This window comes from Diceros bicornis, chromosome 9 (genome assembly GCF_020826845.1).
Source record: "Diceros bicornis minor isolate mBicDic1 chromosome 9, mDicBic1.mat.cur, whole genome shotgun sequence".
Taxonomy (NCBI): domain Eukaryota; kingdom Metazoa; phylum Chordata; class Mammalia; order Perissodactyla; family Rhinocerotidae; genus Diceros; species Diceros bicornis.
In genome coordinates this window covers 8796066-8821022 of record NC_080748.1, presented here as the reverse complement: position 1 = coordinate 8821022, position 24957 = coordinate 8796066, and the positions used below count along the sequence as shown (strand labels likewise).

The window sequence follows — 24957 nt, the reverse complement described above, 5'->3', positions numbered from 1 at the left end:
TATATAAATAAAAGCTATGCAAATAAGTAAAAGGGTTAAACTATATTTAGTATGCCCTGTTTACAGAAGGGACTATCATAAAATTATTTTTAAATTAAAAGCCATTATTGGCAAAAATGTAAGTTTCTACTACCTGCAAAATTTAATGAAAAGGAATAGACCCCATAAATAACATGTAATTTGCTGATTTTAGCATGTATAACCGCAGTTAAAAGCTCAGATCTTAGCCTTCACTTACCCTTTAATAAAGAAAAAATAGTAAACTACCCTCTTAGGGTTATTATGAGAATTAAATTTAAAAATCCATGTAAAGTGCTTATTAACCCAGGCTTGCTACATAGTAAACTAAAAATTCTTAGCCTGTATATTGTTTTTACTATTGTGCTTTCTTAAAGTGAGAAACATTTGTTTAAAAAAAATCCAGTAACTTACTCAGCAGGAGCTGTATTTTCATGTTGGAGTCCAGGCGGTGTTTTCTGGGTTCTTAAAGCTATTTCAGCATTCTTTAATTCCTAATATATCAGAGATTTAAAAAAAAGAAAGGTCAGTTAAAAATTAGGCTAAAAATACCAATACCTTTGGACTGAAACTTCAAACAATGCCATTCTTGGAGATTCATGCACATTATGGATAAAGCTACTTTATAACAAGTTGCTAAAACCTCTTTCCAGAGAAGACAAACTATACTTTTAACGAATTTTATGATAAATTTATAATGAGGTGCTGGTCTATGTTAAGAAACTATGGATTTCGGTAGGATTCATAGAGTTAATTCATCCACAGTGAAAGACTATGCTAATATTTAAAAATCTTTACTATACAAATATAGAAAACACTATTTTAAAAAAGCAAGGTAGTAGTAATAATAATGTTGAGGCTGCTGATGGCAGCAGCTAACATTCTGGGTACCTACTACGTACAATGCTTTACTCATATTATCATGGTTAATCCTCAGTAATAACCCTATGATGGAGGTACTGTTTCCCTTTTTACAGGTGGAGAAATGGAGTTACAGAGACATTAAGTAATCTGCCCAAGGCTGGAAGACCTGAGAACCGAAGTGAGGCAGCCCGATTCTTTTAAAGCTTATACACGTAACCTTTCTTATAGTGCCTTCTTCTAGCTAAAGGTTTTTCAAGACAGATATTCTGTTTTACCCCCTTACATTTCACATTCCTATCATTTCACCACTTTTTCAACCTCTATTTAAGTTTCTCTTATTAAAAAAAAGGCGTCATGGGCCGGCCCCGTGGCTTAGTGGTTAAGTGCGTGTGCTCAGCTGCTGGTGGGCCCGGGTTCGGATCCTGGGCACGCACCGACACACTGCTTTTCCGGCCATGCTAAGGCCGCGTCCCACATACTAGAAGGATGTGCAGCTATGACATACAACTATCTACTGGGGCTTAGGGGGAAAATAAATAAATAAATAAAATTAAAAAAAAAAAAAAAAAAGGCGTCTTACCTTAACTTTATATTCCCTGTAGCCACCTCTCGCCCTCATCTTACTGCCAAGCTGTTAAGTGTCTAACAGTCTCTAACTGGTCTTTCCACTTCCTTTTCGTTCTTCGACTTGGGCTTCCATCTGATGGACTCTAGTACAAACGCCCTGGAGAGGTCTGGACTATTCAAACTCTGACCCCTGCCTACTTCTCTAAGCATTGACTCTTGCCAGGCCCAGACTCATACTCAGTGCTCCTCTAATACTAAACTGCTTGTAGATCCTCAAACACGCCGATTTCACGCCTCCATGCCTTTGCATGTTATCCTTCCTTCCTATCAGCCTGGGGAACACCTATGTATGTTTCAAGACTTAACACAAAGGTATCCTATTCTGGACAGATGATAAAAGTGTCCATTTGAGTCCTTTGTGCCTCCATATACCTTGTATCTGGAACATATTACCTGACTGATTTAACTCACTCTCTCTAGTATACTGTGTTTTGATCCCAAATGCCTGTTTAAGTGCTCTGCGCATAATATAGCCTTAAAAATGTTCACTGAATGAACGCATGAACTCAGCAATATAACTTCAACAAACCATTTGGCATCCACCCTACCCAAAAAGAAGAATTTTAACGACCCTAGTAATTTAAACTCTCAAGTTATGTACCAAAAAATGAGGTATATAAAAGACTTTGCTTCCACAAGGTTCTGGTCTACACAGTCACAACACTGCTCCTCGGTTCAGAATTGTTTGTATTTCCCAGAAAGGCTTTCTTTGAGGTTTTTGGGTTAAATAAGATTGATAACTACTTCATTAAGGGAATCAGAACATTTTTTTCCATTGATAATTCACTAGATTGTGGGTAGAACACTAATTCCTGTGTACTGGAAATAAGAATAATCTTAGATCAAATTTCTTTGATATCTCCTATAAAATTTTCTAAACTAAACTCAGATTATTTTTTCCTTAAGGAAACTTTCCTTCACTCATATCCTCATCTTCAGTTGCCACCTTTATATTCTAGCCAATCTTTTATTATTTCATTTACCCCACTAGACTTTTAGTACCTCTGGAGTTGTCTTTTTATCTCTGAAAGAGATGTAACAGGTACGTAACAGGTATGTAACAGGTATTCCACAAATATTTGTGTAGAGAATCATCCAGTGTTAGAGTTACAATGGATCCCATTATAACATTAATTTCTCTTTTTCTTGAGTTTGCCTCCCGTTACTTTGCCAATGACCTTTTCCATATAATTTATATAATTTCATATAATGTTTAATCAGAGTCTTACCATTCTCCATAGTCTAAAAGCATAACTAACATTTTCTTCCTCCTAGAGAGTACATATCAGATGATATATAAAGGAAAAATAAGTGAGAAGGAAGCATGGAGGAATCCTTTACTCATGTTTACCAAAAAATTTGTAAGCGAACAGGAAATCTGAAAGTAGACAATAAGCCTCTGAATGCCCTTTAAACATAATAGTTTAGAATAGCTATTTTAGTAACATTTTTATTAAAAACATAAAAGTATTCTCCAATAGTTGACTTAAAAACACATAAGCAGGTACAAATTTCCAGTTATAAAATAAACAAGTCCTGGGGATGTAATGTACAGCATGGTGACTACAGTTAATAATACTGTATTGTATATTTGAAAGTTGCTAAGAAAGTAGATCTTAAAGGTTCTCATCCCAAGGGGAAAGAAAAATTTGTAGAGCCAGCCCTGACCACCTAGTTAGTGGTTAAAGGTCCGCACACTCCGCTTTGGCGATCTGGGTTTGGTTCCTGGGTGCGGAACCACACCACTCGGGGGAAAAAAAAAAAGAGGAAGATCGGTAAGAGATGTTAGCTCAGGGCAAATCTTTCCCACCAAAAAACAAACAAATAAACAGTGTCTCCTTGAAAAAAAACAATTTGTAACTATTTATGGTGATAGCGGATGTTAGACCTAATTGTGGCAATCATTTCACAATATACACAAATATTGAATCATTATGTTGTACACAAATTAATATAATGTTATATGTCAATTATATTCCAATAAAAAAGACACATAAGTACCTTTAAACTTTTACTCAAAATATTATCACTTCACTTACGAAGAGCATAGCACTCTGACAAGCCCACATTAAAAAGGCATATCACATGAAGTTCATTAACTAATCAGGGAAAACTTAGGGAAAGATTTCTAGACTGCCATGATCAGATCAAGTACACTTTATAATTGTGAAATATAAAACATAAGTAAATCTTCTATCATCATTCTTCCCCTTTGATACAGAGAAGAACTATATATTACATGATATTTTATAAGTATTGCATAATTTACCGTAGGGACAAAAAACAAGGTGACATGAATGACAGAAGATGAGCCTCATTACTATTTTTATTAACTAAGACCTAACAAGACTAGTAAGCCATCAGTAGAATTTAGTATCTGTAAAGCATAATGTAATTTGTATTTAATAACGGGCAGATTCAAAAAACATTTTTTTCTGTCTAGCTGTTTTCCTCTGGTATAACATAACAATTTAGCCAGCAGGCACTCGTATGGAATCAGTAGTCAGGGGCATAAGCTCTAGAGCTGGATTCCCAGGGTCTGAATTCAAGCTCACCCACTTGTTAAAAAAGCTCTCTGCCTGTTTTCTTATCTATATAATGAGGATAATAACAGGACCTATCTCATAGGCTATCATGAAAACTAAACTGGGTTAATATATAGAAATCTCTTAGAATACTGCCTCACAGGTAGTAAGCACTCAATAAAAACTAGTAACTATTATTATTAGAGCAATTTAAAAGTCTATGACCTATATGGTTTTCTAATAGTACGTCTGTATTAAACTTTATAATTTAAAAAAGACCTATTTCCATTTAAAAAAACAAACAAACACACACCAGCGATAAAATGACTGTAAGCTAAGTTTACCTGAGCAGTTTCTATTTTCAGTTTGTCAATACTGAGAGTGTTTCTCTGTAGTCCACTGGCAGCCAATGACAGAAGCTGCTTCAGAGCTTTAATATCTTCTTGCACTTTAAGCATTGCTTTTGAAGACATTCTACTAATTTCTTCTTGGACTTGTTTTTGTTCCTTCACAAATTTCCTAAAAAAAATAAATAAAACTGAGTTTTAAAAAATACACTTTTGGTTTCCCACAGAAAAAAAGCACATTTACAATAGGTTGGTCAGAGTCCAAGTGTTTTAAGAAGCAAATACTAAAAATTCCTCTACAGTTCACATGCTTTCTTATAGAATGGCAGTTACAGAATTTTAATTCCTGTTTTTCTGCTTTGTCTCTAATTTCTAAAAGCATTAAAATTTTAATCCAAGTTAAAATGTTCAGGAGGAAGAGGAGATGTTCCCCCTAAAATATATTCCAGCATTCTTCCAGTATGATTTATCTAATCATATTTCACATACTTACTGGAGATTTTCAACATCCTGGCAGATGACAGGAGGTAGATTTTCATCCTTCAGTGCTTTACTATCCCTAAGAAAAATGCCACAGACGTATTAAAACCATCGAGATTATAAAAAGCTGATAGCTGAGTTTTACTAGACTATGTGTTAAGACCCTAGAAAATAGAGCAAATATTCCCCATTTATAGCTTTCTTGGATGATTTCAAAGTTCTTTATAAAGAACAATAAATTTCCCAATCTATAAAATAACAACAACTCATGGGACATGGAGATTTCTTTTCTCAGACTGACATCTATTGTAAGTAATTAAATGCATTTGACTAAATGTTTAAGGAAAAAATCAGAAAATACCACAGATTAGGTGAAATATTAAACTACGTTCCCGCCACTCAAAAATTCTATGACTGACATTTTATTCAGTTCAAAGATATTAAAGCATTCATTAAAGTCTAAAAACTTCTCATAATGAGATGCTCAAAATATTTTACTTTATTATTTTATAACTTCAATTTGTTCTCCAACAAAATAAGACCTAGGAATAGCTTAAGGGAATCATAACTACTTAATGAAGACAAGAATGAGTGAAATCCGGCATGCTGTAACGGCATCACGAGCTAGACTGCAGTCACAGGTCTGCTACTACTTCCCTGATACAACCTTAGGCCAATCTCAGTCTCTCTCGTCTTCCTCATTTATGTAAGAGGCTAAAAGATACACAAGATGTTTTGGAGGAGTGAGCGCGATCATTTATTTACAAATGCTTTATTTAATGCAATACAAACTGGGAGAGAAAATATAATTGGTAATAAAAATAATGATCTTCAAACATATGTCCGATGTATATGGAGGCTATTCTCCCTCTTCATCATCAGGAAATAAATGGTACTTACATAGTAATTTTTATATAAAAGGTATATATGTTTTCACTTATATATATAAATAAAAGGTGCTCCAAGAGTGAAGTTCCATGAGTAGTTCAATATTTAATAAGTTAAAAAAAAATGCATACATATATTTGTGTTTATTGTATTATTCAGGGAAAAGCCAACCACTTCCTAGGAAAAATTGATTATAAACTTTTTTAATGATTAAAAATTAAAGACTTGATCTTTCATAATCTTTCCAGAGCATATGTTTATTATTTTATTTTTGACAAAAAGTAGTTGAAAGTATTTTTCTTCTAAATGCCTACATGGTTCCATTTACTTCCAATCGTACCATCTGCCTACAATTTAATAAGTAAAACTCTTTAATTAAAATATTTTAAAAGTTAAAATATAAACTTACTCTGGTCTTGTTCCTGTTTTATCACCTAGAAAATTCAAGAAGCTTTGTGTGACAACAGGTAATTTAACAACGTATTCCAAATACAAATTTTAAGTTAACGCAAACTAAGGTAGAAATAGAAACTGTTAACTCATGATGTCGACTGGTCAAACTCCAAACACAGCGTGTCATGGAGACATGTTTATGTACATGACAGTTATGTAGCTGATTTGCATCGATTTCATTCCACAGCAATTATCCTCCTTTTTCAATTATCTTCCATGAAAAATATTCTTGCCTAGCAGTTTAACTCCTGAGAGCTTTACTTGACACATTTTAAGGTCCTATCAGCATAGAATACTAAAATATGTCAGATTACCTGAACCTCTCTAAATTCCGTACAAAAGCAGCAAAGTAAAAAACATGAAAATAGTTTTTAATGTCTGCAGACATATCAACAGCTCTCTCAGTAATAACACCTATTTGATAGTTGTCATTAATAGCATACATGTAAGAGTAGAAAAGTAAAAATGCTCGTTCAGCAAATGATGCAGTGACTCCCTTTCTGCTTTTCCAAAATTTATTTCTGACTAGAAAAACAAGAACTTCTTAAGAGAACATGGAAAATACAGAAAGACACAAAACTTCATCCTACCAGAGAACCTCAATGGTTCTTTCTAGCCTTTTTCTGCACTTAACACATTTTTTAAAGCAACCAGGATTATCATAAGTTACATTTTAGCATTTTCTCAGCATGTTGGGAATATTTTCCATGTCACTCACGATGACTTTAAGTGACCATACAGTACTGATGATGTAGCTGTATCATAACCTTTATGCCCAACTCTTTTCTTAGCACATTTGCATTCACTATATAAAGAATGTTGCTGCAACGAATGTCTGTATCTACAAATACTTGTGCACTACTTTATCTGTATTCCAAGAGGAATTTATAGGTCAAAGACTATACCAGGGAAGGCCTCTGACATACTACCAAACTGATCCCTTAAAACAATTGTCCCAGTTTACTTTTCTATCTACTATGAATAAGAGTACCTTTTCCGTCACACCCTTAACAATGAACATTTTTTAAAAAAAATCATTGCCAGTATGTAGGTGAAAATGTCACTTCATTATAATCTTAACTCATATTTCTTACAGTACTAAGTAAAGCAAAATATATTTCAAATGTTATGGGGCCGGCCCGGTGGCGCAAGCAGTTGGGTGCACACGTTCCGCTGTGGCGGCCCGGGGTTCGCCGGTTCGGATCCTGGGTGTGCACCGACGCACCGCTTGTTAAGCCATGCTGTGGCGGCGTCCCATATAAAGTGGAGGAAGATGGGCATGGATGTTAGCCCAGGGCCAGTCTTCCTCAGCAAAAAAAAAAAAAAAAAAAAAAAGAGGAGGATTGGCATTGGATGTTAGCTCAGGGCTGGTCCTCCTCACCAAAAAGAAAAAATATATATATATATTTCAAATGTTAATTAGACAAGCGTATTTCTCCTTTTGTGAGCTGCCTGTTCATGTTATTTGTACATTTTTGAGGTCTTTTTCTTACTGACTTCTAACAGCTATTTCAACATTAAGTATATTAATTCTTTGTCTCATGCATATCATATTTCATGTGTCTATTTCTAAAATTAGATCCTTATATTTGTTAAGATACATCTTGCTTTAAGAAATGTTAAAATGTGAAAAAATAAGCATTTATAAATCAAGTATTTTACTTTCAATTTGTCAGTTACCTTTAACCTTTGTACGTGGGGTTTTTTTTTGTTTACCTCTTTACCCAACTGTAATTTATTTTTCCACATTTTATATTTCATTGAATCTAAGATTTTTTTCTTTCATAGTTTGACATTTCTGAAGTTGGCATCCATGTTCTATAGACAGTGTCTTAGATTTAATGAGACACAGTAATACAAAGTAGGGATTTATTTTTTTCCAAATCAACTTTTTTATTGACTAACGTATTATTTTGCTATGTCTTTACTATTCCATTTTTATTATATTTTTAAAATTTCACATACACACAAACGTGTATATACAACTTGAGCCTGTTTCTAGATTACCACTGACTCCTGATTAGTCCACCTAGCTTTGCCTCAGTAATAAAAACTTCCTAACAGTTCTCCACATCTATTCTTGCCTTCCTTTCCACATGGCTGTCAGAATGCTCTTCTTAAAATACAAATCTCACCAAGTCACATATCCAGATCAAAACCCTTTAGTGGATCCCAATTGTCTTCAGTACAATTACAAAACTCCTTAACATGGTATACAAGGCCCTTCGTGATCTCTGGAATCCGATCTTTCTGTTCTGTAGCTACACTGGCCTTCTAGCAGTTCTTCAAAAGGGCCAAGATCATTCTCATCTCTAGGTCTCACTCCATGCTGCCCCTTCTTCACGAAATGCTGTTTCCTACCACTCTTCATCTGATTAAATCCCACTGATAATGGAGGTCCAGACTAACTGATATAGCTACTAGAGAAAAAGAGAAATCCTTTAGATTAAAAGCAGAATCCCTTGGGGCCAGCCCCGTGGCATAGTGGTTAAGTCCGGTGCACTCCACTTCAGCAGCCCGGGTTCACAGGTTCAGATCCCTGGCACGGACCTACACCACTCATCAAGCCATGTTGTGGCAGCAACTCACACAGAAAATAGAGGAAGACTGGCACAGATGTTAGCTCAGGGCTAATCTTCCTCAAGCAAAAAAAGAGGAAGATTGGCAACAGATGTTAGCTCACAGCAAATCCTCCTCACCAAAAAAAAAAAAAAAGAATCCCTTGACACACATAACAGATTAAAGGGAACTGGGATATGGTACACGTAGCCAAGAGCATTTATTCTATGTATTCCTTTTGCTCAACTCTAGCTAAGGCACAATATGAGAGTAAGACGATGGAGGTGGGGGGCAGCAGGGGAAAAAGAGAGGGGAGATTAACTCCTTACATTTCTCTTACTCCTTTGCCTCAATCTGCCCTTTCAACATGGAGCCTAAAAGCAATCAGCGAAGACAGAAGTAGTCTCATGCTTAAAATAAAAGTAGTTGGAGGGTCAGGCTGCTTCAAATGAGTAAAAAAATAAGCTGCTAAAACGTCTAAGGCTATTTTTCTAATTAGAGTTGCCACAAAGAAAACTAAGTAAAAACAAGAGATAGGACCCTATGTTTAGAAATTAGTCTATTTTCATTCAAAGAGAAATAAATCTTTAAGTTTTTTTAAGTTTTTTCAGTTTAAAAGGATTTTAAGTTTAAAAAGATTTTACCAACTTTTAGGATAGTAATTCACCCTAGAATAGCATCTTCTTATAATAAAAATCATGTCCAATTAAAAAAATTCTTAGATATACGGACACTGAATATTTTACACCTTCATCCATTATCTCATTTTAAGCTCTTCAGAGAGATTCAATGCAATATGTATGTATATACTCTAGTGAAACATGCTTTCATCAGAAGCAGAAGAGATGTTGCAAAACAAAACAAGACGAAAATATCACACACACGGAACCAACAACAATAAAAAAATTTTCAAAATGAATTTGGATTGGCAAATATTTAAAAAGAATATTCAGCATGGCAAGAGCAGAGTGAGAGGACATTTCCATACTGGCTGGTGGGTAAATAAATTGGTAAAACCTTTCTGGAAAGCAATTTCACCATATATACCAAAAGTCTCCAAAATATCCCTCTCTTTAATCCAGTAACTCAATTTCTAGGTATTTACCCTAAAAAAAAAAAAAAAACCCAAAATATGAACAAAAATTTCTAACAAAAGCAAACACCAAGATAGCATTTATTATGTGCCCAGCTCTATTAAGGTTTTACAAGTAGTAATCCTCAAACCAATCTCATGAAGTAGGTACCATTATTTTTCCCCACTTTATAGATAAGGAAATTGAAGCACAGAGAAGAGAAATAACTTGTATAAGGTCACAGAGCTTGTAAATAGTTGAGCCAGGATTTGAAGTCAGGCAATTCAGCTCCAGAACTGGCACTCTTAAATTACAATACTAAGTGGCCTCTCTCCATAAAAAGATGCCCAATACAGTCATACTTCCCAGAGGAAAGGAACTGAAAACAAACACTAAGAATAGGATGACTGTTAGGTTGACTAAATTGTGATATATCCATTCATAAAATTAGTACTAAGCAGCATTAAAATATTTTTAAATAATTACTGACATTGACAAATATTTGAGATATATTATATGAGAAAGAACAGGTTATAAACAATACATATATCATGATCCCAATTTAAAAATATATATTAATACACACATTAAGATAGCTACATAAGACAAAATGCACATACAAATCTCATTTTCCTATAAAAATAAAATCTTAAATGCACAAAACACACAAAATTTGTGAAATATAATGCAAACAAACTTAAAAGTAAAAACTCTACTACTGAATATATAACTAATAATCTTTCAGACATAAGAATTTAAGTCCTCAACAGGACTGTTAGAACATAAAATTACAATAACATTACTTACTCTTTTTATCTGATGAGCTACTAAAATCTATACCACCAAGGCCTTCATTGCCTGCAGTTGAAGTAGCTGCCGTGGTTCCCAAAGTCAAGCCTAAAGCATTCTGTCCAAGTCCTACAAATAAGCCAACCATCATTTACAAAGTTCACCGAAAGTCTTTATAATCATTTCCCTTTATTGACCAAAGCACTCAAATGCTTTTAGATTGGATCCCAGATTTTCTTCATACTTGATTTAGGCAAATAACAAGAAACAAGTCTAGAACATGCTTTGGACAAAGACTGATAATCTTGCTTGGATTCAATGGTATATGCAGTTTGGATGATGTGATTTTTCTTTATTAAAAGGATCAGAATGTATCTGTTAATTCGATATACGTGGACACTCAATTTTATTCGTGGTTTTTAAACCCCCTCTACAAAAGCAGTTTTAGTTTGTATATTTTCAGATGAATACATCTTGTCTTCCTATCATGCTTTGGAATTATATATGTTTAAAATAATCTAGCATTGGATGTGTTAAGTAACTCAATGGGGGGAATCCTTTTACAATGTATATGTAATGTATATCAAATCATCACGTTGTACACCTTAAGTATCATACAGTTTTGTTAATTATACCCCAATAAAGGTGGGGAAAAATAAATAAATAAATAAAATAATCTAGTATGAATTTACAAGATTTTTGTATAATGTAAAGCAAATAGCTTTACTATTAATGAAATTTAAAGAACTGATATTGGAAGTCTTACAGTTCAAACATCATCAAAATTTCACACTCCCAAGCTCTCTTCATAAAACCTTTGCAAAAAGGAACAGACTTTTTAACATTTAGACGTTTATTTAAATCCTACCTCATGACAAAAGGAATTAAAGCGGCTAGACTACAGTTAATCTTAAGTCATTAACGTATATTGTGAATCAAAGTAGCAAAATTTCAAAGATCTTGCATTGGCAAATTATCTAAGTCCATGCATTCCCAACTGTGGTCCTTTTTAGACAAGATCTTATTTACTTTAAAAGCAGAGGAACCAGTAGGATGTACTGGGTAAGAGCATGGGATAACTGAAAACTGGATTTAAATCCTGGCAATGTGTGAAAAATGTAGCTCAATAAATAACTGCTATTAATTTTTTAAAAAAATCAATGGCACCTTTAGGTTAACATAACCATAAATTAAGCATTGACTACTGTGTCAAGAGCCTAAGAAAAATCAGAACAGACCTAAAAACTCAATAACAAGACACAAAAACAACCCTCTACCTCTCCTTTCTATTATTTTTGTGTTTTGCTCTCATAGGAATGTTTGGGAGAGAGGTTTAAATATTTACCCTGCAAAAAAATATACATTATAGTCATCTAGTGATTTGGTTATTAGAAGACATTTTGAATACCCACAAAGTTAGACAATAATGACAAAGATAAGTATTTGAAAGATCAATGCAAATTTGAACACTACAAATTTCTACAGGTTATCTTGACCAACTTCTTTTCTCCCCTTGCACTGACCTGAAATTTCTCCATTAAATTTGGTACCTGAATAGAACATGCGAAAGAACTATAGCTGTAATAGAAAACATCAAGTCATATTTCTTCATCTCTCGCACACAGTATCAGTATCCGTAAAGTATCAGTAACGTAAAGTAGCAGATACACATTAGGTGCTCTGTAAAACTTCCGAAATTAAATAGCCATTATAAATTAGCCTAAGTACTACTGGAAATTCTGTGATTTCAACATGTATCAACTTTTCCTAATCTGTGAATTGTCAAACAGAAATTCTTGATGTTACAATGCTATTTGAGGCAATTACACAATTTCTTCAAATAAGAAGGCTTTTCTCACTCCCACAATGCCCCACTTGCTTTCCTAAAGTGGCATTAACTATAGCCAATGTTCAAACCATCTGTAGAATCCTTAACATGAGGCTAATTTCAAAATACGCATGAAATGAGAATTCAACCCAAGATATAACATATTAATTCAGTATCCTCTGCCAGGTGAACTGGTACTTTAGTATTTTGCCTGACTAAAATAAAATTATTTAATATTTGTGTTTTAAAATTTTGCCTTCAAAACATGCTAATACCCCTTCCTAATGTCTATAATGGAAAGCCATTCCTAGAACCGGGGCTTAAAAGGTCAAGTTGTCTTACAATGCATTTAGGTGCTACACCATCGACAACTATTCCACTGCCATTTATTAAAAAGACAAGTTTCTCTAGAACAGTTCACTGACCAGGGCCCCTCTCTGTTTCCTTATCTAGTCAGTCAATATTGAGAAACAGGAAAATTTATTTCTAAAATATGGCTAAGATGTCCAGTTATGTATAAAAAACATTATTTTATAATTCAGTTCTTATACTAAAGGGTTATATATACAGGTTAAAGAGACAAAGTGACCAGCTTAAAAGGCTAAAATAAAGTAAATTTAAATATAAATATTTACTATTTCTGGAGAGTAAATACCATCAATTACCTGATGTTGCTGTGTTTGTACTCTGGAAGAGCGAACCTCCCAAACCAGCTAGGGCTCCCCCTAAAGAAAGGCCTGTTGATGCAGTCGTAGTTGTGGCTGTTGTTCCACCCAAATTATTCAGAGTAAATCCTGTGGATGCTATAAAAAGTGAGATTATAAGCCTTCACAAAGAAACATCATTCCTAAGAACACCATAGAAAATACAAAACATTTTCTCAAAAAAACTGATGTCCATGATAAAACTGGCTCTTGGGAAAAACTACTCACTAAAAATAAAATTATATATACTTAAGAATAAAGAGAAATAGCACCTTCAAAGCAAAACCCAGTGACAGAAATAAGGGCTTTGGGTAATAACAGAATGGTATTAGGAAATTGATTTCGGACAATAATAGTTTTCAACCCAGTTCACCAATTTCACCTTTAAAATTGAATGAATCCTAAGCCAGGCAAGGTTTATGTAAACTCTTGATGCTTCCCTGTCACCAAAATGCTCCTTGAAAACAAAGGAGATATTTAATATTTTTACATTTTATCTCTCTTACCCTCTCCCATGCTTCGCTATGTAAACAAAGACCAACTTCCAAGATGGCCTCTGCTGCTTTAATGCCCAATGCTGATCTTCTTCACAAATCAATTTAGTAGGTCAAAACTGCTAAATGAATGAAATAAAAATCTTCCCAAACTGAAGTTATCTTTAATAAAGGTGGATAACTATGCTAACCAAATAAAATTAAAATTTAACCATAAAATGCAACTTTTTACCATTCCACCTCACCTGCTGGAGTTGACGTCAGAGCAGACGAAAGAGTAAGCCCACTAGCTGAGGTAGAAGTAATAGGTAGAGCAAATGGTGTGGCAGATGCTGCAGGTTTATTGAATCCTAAACTGAAACCTGTTGTAGATGCAGACGTAGCAGCTGGTGTTCCTTCAAAAAAAAAAAAAATCCTATTTTACCATAACTGTATATGTATTATATCAGTTTCAATCAGGATCCCTAAAAGTTTATGATCCTACTTTTTGTAGAGAGAACAAAGATGTTATGTACTTGTGTACGTATGAGAGAGAAAAATATAAAAGTTGGAACCAAATCATGGTGAATACTGAAAAGATAGACCTGTGAGTCAAGAAAAGCAAAATAAGGGGCCGGCCCGGTGGCGCAGTGGTAAGGTTCACGCGTTCCACTTCGGCTGCCCAGGGTTTGTTGGTTCGGATCCTGGGCGTTAACCTGCTCGCCGCTCACTGAGACATGCTGAGGCAGCATCCCACACAGAAGAACTAGAAGGACCCACAACTAGGATGTACAACTATGTATTAGGGCTTTGGGGAGAAAAAAGAAAAAAAAAGAGGAAGAGTGGCAACAGATGTTAGCTCAGGGCCAATCTTCCTCAAGAAAAACCACAAACAACAACAAACAAAAAGAAAAGCAAAAGAAAGTCCAATCAACGTGGTAATATTGAAATCCAACGTCAGTTCTACCCCTAGATTTACCTAACACAGCATTTATTCTTCCTTTCCATTGTACTCAGCAGAAAAATAGTCCCTCTTCTCCAATAGTACATAAATGACCACTCTCTACTGCTTAAAATCCTCTTCCTTCTGACTTCTGTTTCTGTCAGCTCCCAGCTCTCTTCCTACCCCTCCCTGTGCTACTCCTTTCAGTCTGCTTTTGTAGATCTCCTTTCTCTGTTCACTTCGTAAATGATACTCCCTATGGTTCCACTCCAGCTCCCCTACTTCCCAAAAGATCTCACCCACTTTCCGAATTTCCACTATAGGTACATGGGCCTAAATCTACATCTACCTGAGTCTTCATTGGCTAGCTCTAACTGGATATCCCTTTGGACCCCTACATGTCTCCCTCTAAAAAACTTGCCTAAAAAAATCACCCACCGTGGTCAATTCAATTACCTAAGCTAGAAACCACAATCATCTTTGGCATCCCTTCTCTCCCCTGCATTCTATTAGTCACAAATCCTGTCAATTCTACTTCAAAGACATCCCTGGATTACAAGCATCCTCAAAAACCTTAGGTCAGGCCATATCTCTCTCAAGCATTATTACAATAACCTCTTAATTTGTTTCTTTGCTATCAGTCTCTTCCAACCTCTAATCTGTTCTTGGAATTATCTCAGTTACTTTAATAAAGAGAGAGAGAACAACAACAAAATAATACCCTGGTGATTCCCCCAGACTTAAGGTTCCCATTAGCTCCACTAAGGTTCCCATTAGTCTCTAAAATAGAGTCTAATGGCTTGGTACACAACTGCCTTTCCTATCTGGTCCGGACCTGCCCTTTAAATCTTCTCTCCCTACCATTCCTACCTCTGAATCCTAAACTCCAAGAACAAAGTATTTTTCCTATTTCCCTGGATCCTTTTATGTTTGGGCCTTTGCCCTTTCCACTCCTTCATCTGGAATAATGTTTTCTTCTCCCAAAATAAACTCCAACTCTCTTCTTCCTCTGCCTTCCTTGGCGTCTTTCATACATCTGTTAGAGCATTTATCAGATGACACCAGAACATATAATACCTGCCTGTTTCCTTCACCTCACAAGAGACTGAATGTCTTGCTCAGGTATTCTGCAGTTCCTGACATCAGTACCATTCTCACCACCAGTACCACTACCACACCAACAGCTAACACTGAATGTTCAAGGCATTATGTATACCCAAGGCCACTGAGTTAGGAAACAGTAGCTGCTCAAAAATAGTAAATGAAGAAATGTATGAATCACCTGCATTCAGCTTCTCCTGAAAGCACTGAGACAAAAGAAGCCAGAAATTATCTTCTGGATTGCCCTTATCACAACTGGAAGTTCCTGCCAGAGTACAGTGCTTTGAAATCATGTATGGGTTCTACCATCTCAGAAAATAAGGGGACCTAACTGCTTGTCCTTGTAGCCAATCCTGTCTAAAACTCTGGTGCTGAACAGACGTGTTGTGTTTTCTGTTGACAAGAGGTAAGTAGCAGCCAAATAAAGTCCACCAATCTTTAATTTATTTCCATTTTTAATTTAATTTTAATTGAGGTTCCTCAAGGCCCTTTCATTCTCTCATTTCCTTTCACATTATTTACTACCATCCAGATTCAAGACAGGCTGTAACCCTAGTTATCCACATTCCCTTCAGCATATCACTATAGCAAACTACAATGTTTTTGAGGGAAGGGAATCCAAAAACTTTTTAGTCCAACACCTCATTTTATAGATAACTAAAAGCTGCCAGATATTACCTGTCTAAGGCCTCACAACTATTTAGAGGCACAACCAGGGCTTAATTCCAAGACTTCTGACTATAGTTTGGTGCTTTTTCCACTACCAGGACTTAAATGACCAAAAATGTAACGTGAAATAAATTTCCAGAGAAAAACCATTTCTGTATTTAAAATTTTTTTCTGAATTAAAAAAAATACTATATACTCACTGATTTTTTTAAAAACTCAAATACTGAAAGTTAGTATCTGTGGTCTATTTTTAGTTCCTTACATGCTTTCTTCTATACCCCAGGTCTGTGAGTTATTAAGAAACAGAAGAGTAGAAAACCACAGATCTGGGATCTTTCCTCAAAAATTCTTACCCAGAGTTAATCCTGTAGTTATAGATGTTGCTATTCCTGGGAACAAAAAGAGAAATAAAACTTAATCATCAATGGAAGATGGCATTCTTTTGGTGTGTCATAAGGGCAAGAGTTGGAATCACCTTCAGGGAGTGATAATACTGCTAATAAGACCAACAGGTATCACAATATCTTCCACCATAACCACTCCCTAATATAAGCACTCTTCCTATAGCACAGGTTTACATATCACAAGCTGTACAGAATGTCACTAATTAGGAAATAAGATTTGTAAAATGCAAACAACTATTGTTAATAACAAAATTAAGCAAGGAGGAAAAAAAGCTACTCAAAGCAAAACACTGGCACACAGAGCTGTCTCAAGAAGCTCCCTGGCTGATCTCATATTTACTCCTGCAGTTCTTTCATATTCTATGTGTGGCTGTGAAAAGTGTTGTAATCAAAGCTGGAAGGTCAATGCAAAAGGTGGTAACAGAGACCAAGAGGCTCTGAAGGTAGAGGATAAAGGGTAAAGCAGGAAGCAAACTTTTTAAATGGCAGCTCCAGTGAAACATGTTTAGCTTATAATAACAAAATACCCATAAGTAATGAAAAAAACTTTTTATTATTGAAATGTCCATCAAAAACCTTTACCTCTTGCCCTTTTCTTAATGAAACAATTGTTTTAATACAAAAATTTAAAACATCTCTTAGCGATATAAATTATGTTACAGCAAAATAAGGTGCTGACTGTCCCATCCATGCTACAGTTAATTAATGTCCAAATTGGTCAACCTGACTTAACAATCTTCACTAAAGTAAAACGGCATCACACAATCTCATATAAAAATTTTAATTACTTTAATTCATTATATTTAATGAGATACATCTTCTTTAATTCTCTAAATGTGTGTGTGTGTGTGTGTGTGTGTGTGTGTGTGTGTTTTCCTTCCATACACTAAAGTAGATCATAGCTGTGACTGGGCCTATCACTAATTCCACATCTCTATATTTCTTTTCATTGTAGTAGTTACTATTTTTAGGTCTGCCACCAATGATGATTCTTGTAAAGGGAAGAGATACAGGACAGAACCTAAAAAAAGAATAAATATCTCAAGCCTACTCCCTGAAAATGTGACAATCCTCCTTACCTGTATTTGTTCCTCCTAGAGTGAACCCAGTGGCAGGTTTTGATGCAAAGAGCCCAGTTCCAAAACCACCTGAAGCAGCAGATGTAGTTGCTGGAGTCGAGGTGCTTCCAAGTGTTCCAAAATTGAGCCCCACAGAAGGATTGCTTGTTTATAAAAAACACAAAACAAAGTCTACTAGAGCCAATATTTACTTAAGAGAAATGAAAATTAACTCTTCAAGGTTAATTCTTTTCTTTCATTTACCATATCTAATACATCTCCATAGGATACAAAAGGAACTAACAATTTACCTTTAACCAACCAAGTTCAAATATTTTTCTGTTCTCTTTAATATCCACATATAAAATTAGTCTTAAAAAATACAATTTCAGTCTTCAAGAAAAGCATAATCTATAGCAATGAGGATTTTAGACCCCAAGTAATCATAAACAGGTTCACACATATTCTGCTTTCACCAGTTTTTGTTTGAAAGCTCACATATTTTAAAATGGCCAATGGCCATAAGGAAATCCTACAGATGTAGATCATTTTCCTCTTAAACTACTCATGCACAGTTCACATGGCTAAATTCATTTGTTCTTCACCAACTACTAATATAAAGGAAGATATATCCAGAAATAGAAAAGTTATTGTAAGTTGTCTTCACCATCTCTCTATTGCTATATTACCATATGCATGGTGGTGGTGGGGTATCTTGCCACCAAAAAAGCAGTAAGAAGAACTGGGTGTAGGGGGAGGGGAGAGGGACAAGAACAGACATATCCAAGCAAGCGTAAAATGCAAAGCAAAATTACCCTCTATCAAGATTACGTCCTCTATCAAGATTATGTGTTCATCAGCAGCAATCTTCAGCGAGTTTTTGAAAGCTTAAAAGAGCAGCTGATAATAACAAGTGATGTGAACAAAGTTCACCACTGTTCAACTGTTCTTATCAAGTCTCAGAGGCTCAGATTTGCTATCTATAGGCAGGAGAACAAATCATGAAAATAAGCAAAAAGTCTTGACAATGTGACACTCCAAAAATTATGTAGCAGAGTTAAGAGAGATTATAACAACGTGTATAACATAATGGGAAATCCCATTCATCTTAAATATGTATCTTTATTACTTCTCTTCCTGTCCTTCCATACAGAATAATCACCATGAGAGAACCCAATGTCAGTTTTAAAAAGATTAAAAGCCAAGGTTGTTTCAATTTAAGAGGAAGGCAGTAGTGTTGTGGCTGGGTTCCAGTACCAGCTCCCCAATGTGCTGCTACTTGTGTGACATTACTCAACCTTTTTGAGCCTCTATCTCCTTATCTGCAAAATAAGAAAACAGTATCCACTTAACAGAATTTTTTATAAAGATTAAGAGATTATGCAGGGTGAATTAACTTCACTCAACAAATGTTGTTACTACTGTTATCACTAACACTTATAAATTCAACTAAACACATTATGTACAAGGTATCATGGCAGCTAATCACTGTGAGGGGAATGGAGAGGGAGAAGTGTATTAATGAGGTAGAACTTGAAATCAGTCATCAACACCGAGTTAGGAAAAAGGGGAGGGCATACCCCAAGTGGGTCGTAGTTTACCACTGATTTTAAAAATGATCCCTATGAGCACACATGTGTGTGCCCCTGGGTGTATGAAGTAGAGGGGGTTGGCAGAGCAGGGTTGCAAAATCTCACAGATCTTTAAATACTTAATCAACTGAATTAAAAGGTATTTTAAGAAACATTATTTGCAAATTTTGAAGAAATCAAATTAACAAAATGGTTAATATGCTCCCCTTCCTCCCAAACAAATCAGTGATTCCATTTGTTTCTACTGTTATTCCACAAATATACAAAAGATGTACAGTGAAAGTATGTATTTTTAGTCAATTAAAATATTTAAAATTTCTTGACAACTTAAGATAACTGAAGACACACTGAAGTGTTTCATAACTAAAGTTGAAAACATAACCAAAGAAATACACCGAAGTGAAATCTTCTTACTCTACCAGAGAAGCAAAAGAAAAATTTCTCTGTGGCAGAGAAATTTACTTACTTTAACAAAAACAAAAGCTACCCCAGACCTGACCAATTATTGCCTCAACCCAGTATTACCTGCCAATGCCTCAACAGGATGTCTTGTAGAAAAGCCAAGTGGACTCCAGCAGGTCAGGCATGTTATTTTAACTTCCCCAGCTTGCCTTATGTGGACTTAGTAACTAACAGAATAGCTAACATTTATTGAGCACTTACTAAGTGCCAAATGTGATGCTAAATACTTTACGCGCTTTATCTCATTCAATCACTCTCTGAGGTAAATGCTTTATACCCCTTTTCCAGATGCGGCAATTGAGGCTTGGAAAGTAACTTCTCCAAAATGATTTACCTAAAGGGACCAAATCACCAGATGACGCTAAGGGAAGTCAGGCCTCCAAACCAGAACTCCAACGGACAGATGTTAGACTATCTCTCCTTCTATCAGTTTATCCAAGCCTTTCAAAAGCCTGTGTAAAGTTCTAGTTTACTACTAATAATTCATTTACTCAGTCACTCTACAAGTATTTATTAAAGCCCTTTTCATATGCCAGGTATTGTCATAGGGACTGATGATGGAGTAGCAAATAAGACTCACGCCCTGCCCTCAGGAGGTTTCTAGTCAGTGAGAGAAAGAGATTAATTAATCATTCATTCATTCAACAAATACGTATTGAGCTCCACTCTGTCAACTAGAAAAACAGTAGGAAAAGGCCTCCACCACCATGGAGCTTACATTCTATTGCTGGGATCAGACAATAAACAAGTCAACAAAAAATACAGCGAACTGATTACAGTAATAAGTGCTATGGTACAGAGTACTATGAGGATGGAGACCTCCTCTAGACTGACAGCTCAGAAAAGACCCCTCTGAAGCAACCATTAGTGTCCCCAAAGTAGGCATCAGCTTGGCATACAGGTCAGGTAGTAGTAAGGAAATTCCAAGCCAAAACGAATTGCCTTAAAGTGGGAAGAGGTTTGGCCAAGCCCACCTGGGGAACTGAGAAAAAGCCCAAGTTGCTAGAGCACGGTTTTTTAAACTAAGATCAGGACTCATCAGAGGAGTATAAAATCAATTTAGCAGATCACAACCAGCATTTAAAAAAATGAAATGGAACAGAATAGAAAATATCAAACGACATCACACGAAGCAACGGTAACTATCTTTCTTTGAAACTTTGTTTCAGTTACTTATTTGTGTGCCTCTACTGGGTGTTAATGTAAATGTTATTTATTTTTTTTTCCCCCAAAAGACTCAGGATGAGTTTGAAGAGGTTCCAGGTTATTTAGATCTTGCGGATCATGGTAAGATTTATTTTTACTTCATTTCAGTGATAGTGGAAAATCACTGAAGAGAGGCAAAGGGAATTAAAAAGTCACTCTGGTTACAATGTGGTAAAAAGATTGACCTAAAAGTAGATTTTTGAGACAGCAATTGGGATTCCGTTGAATTAATCCAAGTAAGATATGGTGGGAGAAGTTTTCCTCAAACAGGAGAAAGGTTACTGGTTAAACACCTGGCAGTGATCATAAGTATTTTTGTAAGAATGTCAGCCTCAAGAGAGTAGGACTCTTATTTATCTTACCCTGTAAAACAGAGCTTACTACATAGGAGTGCAATAAATATTTGTTCCATGAAAAATAAGAGCTTGCAACAGGGTAGTAGCACTGGAAATGAAGCAAATGGAAACTGAAGAATTAAAACTATCAGCCCTTGCTGAGTAAGTGTGTAGAGAGAAACGGAGGTATTAAGGAAAACTCTCAGATTTCTGACTTGACTACGCAGAAAACTCTCAGATTTCTGACTTGACTGTGTAGTCTGTGACCCCCCCACCCCTTTTAATACAGACAATGCTGAAGGTATTTTTGCCTTTTTAATCTACAACCACATTCTTCAAGCTTCAGAAGGTATCTTGTAACTCATTCTATGTACATTTCCTGATTTAATGAACTCCTCCAGTTTTATCCTCAAAAGACTGAGTTCTAAAGATCAAATGTCTCATAATTAGAATGATCTCTAACTATTTTAATTGCCTCTTTCTGGACCTCTGCTACCCAAATTTTTGTCACCACCTGAAGTGGTGGTGTAGCAAGTTGCACAAAAACGATGAATATGTTACCTACGTCTTGCAATTTAAGTAAAAGACAATGTGAGTCATTACAACACAACATTCTCACTTATGATATACTCATTTGCACATACTATACTATTCAAAATTATCACCAATACTGTAGAAAGTATTTAAAACAAACCAAAAAAAGGACAGACAGGGTCCCACGAGGCAGAAAGACTTGAAAGCTTGTTTAAAATAACCATGAAATCATTAAAGCCCTGTAATGTCCAAAACCGTAAACCTGCACTGGAATCTGAATTATCAGGGAGAAATTTTTAATTGTCTTGCTTAAAATTTTCTACTAATTGTCTTTTAGTCACAATAAGCTATGGTCTCATTCATTCGTTCAACATTCATTCTATGCCTAAGACTGACGCATCGCCAGGGCTCAAGAGGTGCAATCCAGGCCCTTTCACCCCGCCAGACCTCGCTCGGTAGGAACAACGTCCGCACCATCGTAGGTTCTGGGGTCCTCACCACACACAGACCATCGCCCTCCTCCCACCAGGCCGCCGGGAGGGCCCGCGCAGGGCGGCGAGCGGGACGCCTACGAAGCTGGCGCCGGGCAAGGCTTCTTCTCCAGGCCCACCAGGAAGGAGACAGCGAGAAGAGAGAGAGGAGGGACCCCTCCCCACTCCGGGAGCCCCGGGAGAGGACCCGGGCCGGAAAGGCGAGGAAGCGCGGTTACCTAGACGCGCCTGTCCCGAAGGAGAAACCGCCGCCAGTGCTGGTCCCGCCGGCGGCCACGGTGGTGGAGCCCAGTGTGCCGGTCCCGAAGGAGAACCCCGTGGACATGGCTGCCCGGGGCTCCGCGCGGTCGGCAAGGTGAAAGTTGTCTGGGACGCTCCTCCCGCCTCAAAGCCGGGGCAGGCCAGGCAGCATCGCCCGCCCCCAGCCCGGGCCTGGCGGGAACTTCCAGCCCCAGCGGCCGCCAAGACCAGGCCCAGGTGGGTGGAGTTCCGGCGCCCGCCGCGCGCACGTAGCCCACGGGAGCGAGCCCGCCGCGCGCACGTAGCCCACGGGAGCGAGCCCGCCGCGCAGGGAACCCTGGGACGGGGATGGGGTCGGCGCGCCGCGCAAGGCAGCCTGGGAGAGGTGGGGTCGGGCCACCGCCTACTCTGTTAAGGGGAGGGCGCCTGGTTAAAACCCAACGAAGCCGTTTCTCTCGGCGCCTGTGCTACGGTGTTTTGTACTTTATGGCCGTTGACTCTTGACTGTTGCTCATATCCTTTTTTACTACCAAAAAAGGACGCGCAGAATCCCAGAGTTGGGCAGGCGCTATTGAGCAGTCCAAGCCCCTCTTTCAGAAAAGGGGGCGATTCCAGTCTTTCGTTGGGTGCCACCCGTTCCCCAGGAAGGACTGAGCGTGTCTGTTCCTGACGGTTTGGAAAGCGATCGATAGTACGGCATACTCGTTTTGTTGTGCTTTGCTTTGTTGAGCTTCGCACATACTGCGTTTTTCACAAGACTCTCCGCTAGCAAAAGGATTGTGACTCGCTGAAGGCTCAGATGATGGTTAGCTTTTGTTAGCAATAAAGTAGTTTTCAATTAAGGTATGTACATTGTTTTTTAGACGTAATGCTATTGCACACTTAATAGACTCTAGTATAATGTAAACGTAACTTTTACATGCACTAGGAAACCAAAATATTCGTGTGATGCGCTTTATTGTGATACTCACTTGACGGCTGTGGTGTGGAAGCGACCACAGTATCTCCGAGGTATGCCTTGAGTTCACTCATCCGTCCCAGGACGTGAGCAGCACGTCAGCGCTCCGTGGGTGCGGAGCCGGTGAGGGGCAGTCATTGCGAGCCTCATGTGGCGGCCACCAAGGGGGCTCAGAAGAGCGTCCTTTCGTGGGTGGAGTGGCCAGTCCTGTTAGTGGTGCTGAGCAAACAGAACTGGCCAAGCCCCTGGATGTCAAAGGGTGTTGTCCAGTCCACAGGTAGTGTCAGCGTATCCTGCAGTGTTAAGTGTCGGACCTGGGGCCTTTGCTCTGGGGCTCCGCCTGGATGGCTGCCTCCGGCTTTGCAGCGCTCAGTCGCCTCTGTGCTACCTACTAGAGGAACTGCAAAGTGGAAGGGATAAAAAAAAAGTACAGAAAAAAGTAGAATATAAGGCGAAATATAAGATTGCTATGAGCGACCTTTAAACATAAGAAAAATGTGGGTTTGAAGAAGCAATTCCCTCTGGCAAAAGGATCAGGACAGGTTTCCTGGCGGTGGTGCATTGGAGGTGCTGCCATCGTAATGTGGGTCTTCATTTTTCCATCAAGAATTGTTACATTACTCTCGGAAATGGTTTTCTTACCTGCGGTTTTTTCCAATAAAATTCATGCCATAAGCAGTCACCAGATTTTCTCTCCTAAAACATAATTCTCACCACAACACTGCCTTGATCAAAAACTGAGTGGTTCCTTACCCTGGCACTCAATGTCCTCTATATGACCAATCTTTCTAACCTCACATCTCACAACTCCTCTCAATGCAGCACTTTCTCCTGTGTTGAGCTTGGGCGTTGCCATCTGCTATGGACTGAATTGCATCTCTCCAAAATTTCCTATGTTGAAGCCGTAACCCGCAATGTGATGGTGCTTGGAGATGGGGCCTTTGGGAGGTAATTAGGTTTAGATGAGGTCATGGGGGGGCGGGGCTTGATGGGATTAGTTCCCTTATAAGAAGAGACTCAAGAGAACTCACTTTCCTTCTTTCTCCACCTCTGAGGACACAGCCTAAAGGCAGCCTTATTTAAACTGGGAAGAGAGCCTGTGGGAACCTTGATCTTGGACTTAGCCTGCAGAACTGTGAGAAATAAATCTCTGTGGTTTAAGCCACTCAGTTTGTGGTGTTTTGTTATGGCAGCCTGAGCAGACTAATAAACCACCTCTGTGTTTGTATAATTAAAAAATTAAATGGCATTTTAAATATTATGTTGGTCACTATGGGAATGATAAAACAAAAAAGAAAAGGGACATATTTGAACTATATTATAAAGAAAAAATTCA

The 24957-nt window shown here is 37.3% G+C and overlaps 1 protein-coding gene across 3 annotated transcripts in view; it reads right to left on the bottom strand.

Annotated features, from left to right (window-relative positions):
* Window positions 1–22870, bottom strand: part of NUP58 (nucleoporin 58) — a 50665-nt gene extending 27795 nt beyond the window's left edge. The window contains exons 1-10 of one of the 3 annotated variants that reach the window (XM_058547868.1): window positions 22642–22870; window positions 17825–17967; window positions 16695–16730; window positions 13895–14044; window positions 13117–13254; window positions 10642–10752; window positions 6159–6183; window positions 4875–4940; window positions 4379–4553; window positions 433–512 (exon numbers count right to left, since the gene is read on the bottom strand). In XM_058547868.1, coding sequence (XP_058403851.1) covers window positions 433–512; window positions 4379–4553; window positions 4875–4940; window positions 6159–6183; window positions 10642–10752; window positions 13117–13254; window positions 13895–14044; window positions 16695–16730; window positions 17825–17967; window positions 22642–22748 — 1031 coding nt within the window. In that variant the 5' untranslated portion in view covers window positions 22749–22870. The remainder of the gene's footprint in view (window positions 1–432; window positions 513–4378; window positions 4554–4874; window positions 4941–6158; window positions 6184–10641; window positions 10753–13116; window positions 13255–13894; window positions 14045–16694; window positions 16731–17824; window positions 17968–22641) is intronic. The other 2 variants (XM_058547866.1, XM_058547867.1) reach the window with 2 other exon arrangements.
* Between the last annotated feature and the right edge of the window lie 2087 nt (window positions 22871–24957).